The sequence below is a fragment of the Neopsephotus bourkii genome, unplaced genomic scaffold, assembly GCF_033783945.1.
Source record: "Neopsephotus bourkii isolate Nb327-2 ecotype Australia unplaced genomic scaffold, CSIRO-AGI_Nbou_v1 NB_1600, whole genome shotgun sequence".
Lineage (NCBI taxonomy): Eukaryota > Metazoa > Chordata > Aves > Psittaciformes > Psittacidae > Neopsephotus > Neopsephotus bourkii.
Window position 1 is genome coordinate 8,236,369 of NW_026902076.1, and position 5,288 is coordinate 8,241,656.

Below are 5,288 nucleotides of genomic sequence, written 5' to 3' on the forward strand. Positions count from 1 at the left end.
TGTTTCCCCTGCAAACCCAGGGCAGTGATGTGAAGGAAGCCAGAAAAACTCCTTTAACGCAGATAAAAGTATTCCAAACTTACTTCCACCCCACCTCCACAGCCAGAGGGTGATGCTGGCCTGGCCCCATTGCTGCAGTCACCACTCCATCCCCTCCCAGGTTATCCCCCCACACTGAGACAATTTTAGCCAGATGTTTTCCAAATCCTGTGGGAAATAAGTGTCAGCTCAGCTTGAGCAAGTGGAGTGGACCAGGAAGAGCTCGGAGGCTGAGAAGGCATTCCCAGGGGCTCTGCTCCCCGCCTGGTGGGAGAAGGCAAGGCACAGAGATGGCAGGAGCTCCAGGCCGGGAGCCCTGCCTCCCACCACAGCGTTATCACCTCTGGCTGAGCCCGGGAAACCCAGCAGGGGTGGTGGGAGTCACACTGTCTTTGGGAGGGCCCGGGGCAGAACAAGCTACAGCCTCGCTGTCTGGGGGAAGGCATCTCCCATATCTTCCAGGCTCACGGCTGGGACAGCCCCACGAAGGCAGGGGACACCTGCTCTGAGCTTGGCTTTTGGAAAGGCACACACCAAAGTGTGCATGTGTGTATATATATATTTTTAATATATATATATTTGCATTTATATATATAAAATGGGGTAAGGCTGCTGGACTACTCTGGGCTTGTCAGGGAGGGGAGGGGGAGAGCTGCAGAAATTGCTACCTGCAGCCACACGTCTCCACGACCATGTCCTCGTACTGTTTGTAAACCACATTGTTCCCAGAGTCTATGTAGAGGATGCTGATGGGGCTGAGCTTGGAGGGCACGCAGCAGCTGGGGGGGGTGGACTCCGGATCCATGGAGTTCATCAGGGTCTGGATGATGGCGTGGTTGGTGGGCTCCAGATGGGAGCGCAGGGGGAAGTCGCAGATCCCCTCGCAGTGATACGCCTCGTAATCCAGGGGGGCAATTATCCAGTCGTCCCAGCCCAGCTCCTTGAAGTTCACATGCAGGGGCTTCCTGCTGCAGCGGGTCTTCGCCTTCTTCCCGTGGCCTCTGCCCCCCGTCCGGGCGGCGACGGTGGTCCGTCTCTTCCTCCGCTTCGGGAACGCCTCCTGGTCGGGATCGGGGGGCTCCAAGAAGATGGGGCTGCCCAGGGCCTTAATCTTATCCCGGATCTCCTTGAAGAGGTTCTCCTTCCTCTGGGTGCGGGAGAAGGCCACGAGCAGGGCTCTCTCGTGAGGCTGTGGCCGGGGCTTGCTGAATCCCAGCTGCCGGGGGGGCAGGAGCCGCCCCGACTGATCCGAGACGATCCTCAGCAGGAAGCACAGCAGCTTGCCCGAGAGAGACCTCTCCCTCCAATCCCGCAGCGCTTCCCAGACATCAAACACCTCCCATCTGGAGAAGCCCGTGTCCACAATGTCTGCAGCCCTGGAGTCCAGCAGCCGGGGCTCCTCACCGTCTTGGCTCGGGCAGGTGAACAGGAGGAGGTGGTGGAACGTGCCTTCGGGGGACAGGGCCAAGCTCCGGTTTTCGGGGAGGGCGCGCAGGATCCGCAGCTCCGCACCCGTCACCTCCTCTGTGTCGGGCAAGCTGGAGATGTCGAAGAGGTATCGCTGCCCGAGAGTTGCTGGGGAGGCATCTGCATGAGATAAACCAAAAACAAACAAAAAAAAAGAGGAAAAAGCTATAAAAATCCAGCGAGCTGAAGCCAAGGTTTCTTTACAGAGGCACAAGGGACACGGAGCTCAGGGGGGAGGTCACTGCCTTGCATCAGGGCTCACGGAGCATCCCAGCAGGGACACAGCCTGCATCCAGGAACATTACCCTGGATGAAGGCACCAAAAAAAAAAAAAAAAAAAAAAAAAAAAGAAAAAAAAAAAAAAAAAACGGGGAGAAAAGGCAGAGAGAGAGGGAGGAATCAATTCAAACAAGTGGCTGAGACTTCTCTCTGTCCTCCCGGGTGTTCCAGTGCCCCTAACTGCATCACTCTCCTGTTTTGACACTGAAGCCCCAGCAGAACACGCACGGCACAGCTGCACCCCCAAACAGCAGGTTGTCACCTATTTCTCTGCCCTTACTGTCACACACCCCTCCCAGCCCCAGCCATGCCGAGTGAAATGCTGTGAACATCTTTCATTCGCAGGCACACGTCGGGGACGCAGACGCTGTGCCCCAGCATGTCTGACAGAGGAGCTCCCAGAAGCTGAACGTGAGCCCAGTTTTAATCCGTCACTGTTTCTGGTGGATCCAAAGCCCAGACGCAGACTTGTGCAGTTTCTGGTACTGATTAAATATGCTCAATGTGAATTTGAAAAAAAAAAAAAAAAAAAAAAAGGAGAGGAAAAAAAATGAAGTGGGGTTGGGGGAAGAGATGAATGAGTTCTGGAAGGGTTGTTTTTTATTTTCTCCCTCTCTAACTAGAAATCTGATCTGCAAACATCGCTGCTGTGCTGTGCCCAAGCCCCCCGACCCACTGCCGGCAGAGCCCTAAGCTGCAGTCTGCACCACGCTTCGGGTGGGAAAGCTTTTCCTGCCCATCATTTGCTGTTATTATGACTACCATTACTACCTTTATGATATTAATATTTTTATTACTATTTTAGAAGCAGATATAAACTTCCCTTGAGGAGCAGGTCAGGAGATCCCTTTGAAGAAGTTCATCTGGTTTCATTTTGCCCTGAAACTTCCCAGGACCTGCGCGCAGTTTGCCCCCGGCTCTCCCAAGGCGGGCACTGTCCTCCCGCCCATCTCAGCATTCTCCCCCCGTCCCGCCTTGCTTCCTCGCCGTTTCCTCACCAGCTTTAAGGCAAACCCTCCCGACCAAGGCTGCCGGGAGGATACGGCCCTGCTGGGTTTGGGGATGGGGCTTGGGGGGCTGCGGGCGGCTCCGCACCAACAACCGCAGCTCTCCCACCCCGGGGCAGCCGGTGACAGGCACGGGGGGAGACTGGAGCTGCTCTTCCGCTTGTCTTTTTATTTTATTCGATCGGGATTTTATTTTTCCCCAGCCGAGCCACCTTCTCTCTCTCTCTCTCTCTATATATATATATGTATATATTACATCTATATAAAATATATTGTTAAGTCAGTAAATGTGTTAGTTGATTATTATCACCAGACCCGAGGGTATGAAGGAGCCACAAGAGGTGGGAGAGGGAGAAGAGGACGGCGATGCCGAGTTCACGGCGGGTCAGCGGGAGCCACTCCGGAGGGCAGCGGCACCCGGGGCTGAGCCGCTCCCTTCGCGGTGCCCCACGGAGCTTTTCGGGCTTCTGTCTTCCAAAGTGGTGGAGGTCCCGGGAACTGCCCTCACGCTCAGCCCCGAGCATCATTCTCTACCCCGACCGCGTGTGCATCCCCATCGCCATCCCCAACCCCAGGCTCATGCACAGCCCCCTAGCTTTTATCTCCACCGGGAACTCTTTCCCAGCTCCAGGTACTATCCCCACCGTGACCCCAATCCCAGGCTATACACAGCCCCATCCCCATCCCTGTACTCGTTCCCATTTCCATGATCGAACTCATGAACAGCTCCATTCCCGTCTAACAAGTGATGCACAACCCCTACCCCGTTAAGCTCCAGCTCATCCCCGTCCTATGCCACCACCCCGTGCTCAAACTAACGCACAACCCCACTTCCCAGCCAAGGCATAAGCCCCATCCACATGCACACTCACGCACAACCCACCCCAGGCACGACCCGGTCCTCAGATCAACGTGTAAAATCCGTCTCCGTGTGCAATCACGTCCTCAAACAGGTACTCAAAGTAACACACAACCCGGTCTGCATACCCAAGCCCATGCAGAAGCCACATCCCCACACCCGTGCACAAGCCACAAATCCATCCCCAAGTCAACGCACAATTTTCTTTCCATCACAAATTCGTTCCCAAGACCGATCCTCATCCTCAAGCCCCTCTCCAAGCCCCATCCTCATTCCCAAGCCCATTCATAAACCCCATCATAATCAGACCGACCATGGTCCTCCCTCACGCCCGACGGCGGGGTCCCGGCGGCCAGCCCCGTCCCAGCTGTTCCGCCGAGCTCCACGCTGTGCGGAGGGACGCGCGTCCCGCACTCACCGCTGCGCGTCCGCTCCGCGAAGCCCGTCACCGTGTCGGCGCGGCGGCCGGGGACACGGCGGGCGGCCAGACGTTGGTAGAGGGCCACCATGTAGTGGTGCGGCACCACAGTGCCGTTGCGGAGAGCCCTGTCCCTCCGCGGCAGGGAGGAGAAGGGGGAGGCGGCGGTGGAGGAGGAGGAGGAGGCGGAGGAAGGCGCGGCTGCCGAGGGTCGCTGGGGAGCGGCCGCCGACGGTCCGCGCACAGCGGCGGCCTCCAGCCCGCGGCGGAGGCGGCAGGCGCCCAGCAGGCAGAGGCAGAGGGCAGTGGCGGCGCGGAGGCGCATGGCGGCGGCCCGGTGCCGGTGCTCGGCGCTGTGCTGCTGCCGCCGCCGCTCCCCGCCCGCTTTTGAACATCGTCTTCGCCCGCCGCCGCCGCCGCCACCGCTGCCACCGCCGCCGCCCGCCGCCGCGGAAGCGCCCCCTGCCGGCCACCCGCCACGCCCCGGCGAAGCACCGCCCTCGCCCCAGTCCCCGCCCCGCCTCCGCCGGCAGGTGAGACCCCCCAGGACCCCCTTGCGGGGGCACCCGCACCTCTCCTTACCCGGCCCATGTGGACGACGGCCCCCGCCGGGGCTTGACGGGAGGCACCACCACCTCTATTCGTGGGGAAGCATGCTCCTGAAGGGGGAACACCCGCCCCGCATTGGAAGGGGAAACTTCTCCCCTCATGGGGGGGTTGTCACCAGCCACCCCATCCTTTGGTGGGGGAACACGGTCCCTTAGTGGAGACGGGGCAGTCCCGCCTCCGCTTCGGAACCGCACATTTTGACAGGACCCCCTGCCCCGCATTGGAGCGGGACACCCCACCGCCAATTCCCCCCGTGGTCCGCAGACGATAGTGCGGCCGAGCGAGGCGGGAGCGGCCGGAGGAGAGCAGAGAGACCGGCTGCGGGGCGGCCCCGGGTGCCCTGGCTGCGCGCTGCTCCGCGCCTCCTCCAGCACCGCTAATTCCGCCTCGGGAGGCTGACAACGCAGCAAAACAAAGCCCCTGCAGGGCTGCGGGCTGATGTTTTCTCGTGCACGGAGGGTTTCCTTGGTAAAATTCAGATGTTTCCTCGGGTCTCGATTGAAATAACAACATGGGGTATTTACTAGGATGTTATTTCAAGCCTCTTTAAGTCCCTGGTTATGTCTGTTGCGATTTCTCTGCAAATACAAAAACAAGTGCTGCGATGATT

The 5,288-nt window shown here is 59.0% G+C and overlaps 1 protein-coding gene across 1 annotated transcript; it reads right to left on the minus strand.

The window, feature by feature from the left end:
• Positions 1-4,472, minus strand: GDF7 (growth differentiation factor 7). The gene is made up of 2 exons (XM_061372360.1): positions 4,070-4,472; positions 1-1,626 (listed from the first exon to the last, which is right to left on the minus strand). Exons 1-2 carry the CDS (start codon positions 4,392-4,394, stop codon positions 704-706), a joined length of 1,248 nt encoding a protein of 415 aa, XP_061228344.1. The 5' UTR covers positions 4,395-4,472; the 3' UTR covers positions 1-703.
• Positions 4,473-5,288: the final 816 nt, after the last annotated feature.

Coding starts and splice junctions, on each gene's coding strand:
- GDF7 (XM_061372360.1), bottom strand. CDS start 4,394: ATGCGCCTCCGCGCCGCCACTGCCCTCTGCCTCTGCCTGCTGGGCGCC. Junction 1,627..4,069: donor CGCGGAGCGGACGCGCAGCG/GTGAGTGCGGGA, acceptor TATCTCATGCAG/ATGCCTCCCCAGCAACTCTC.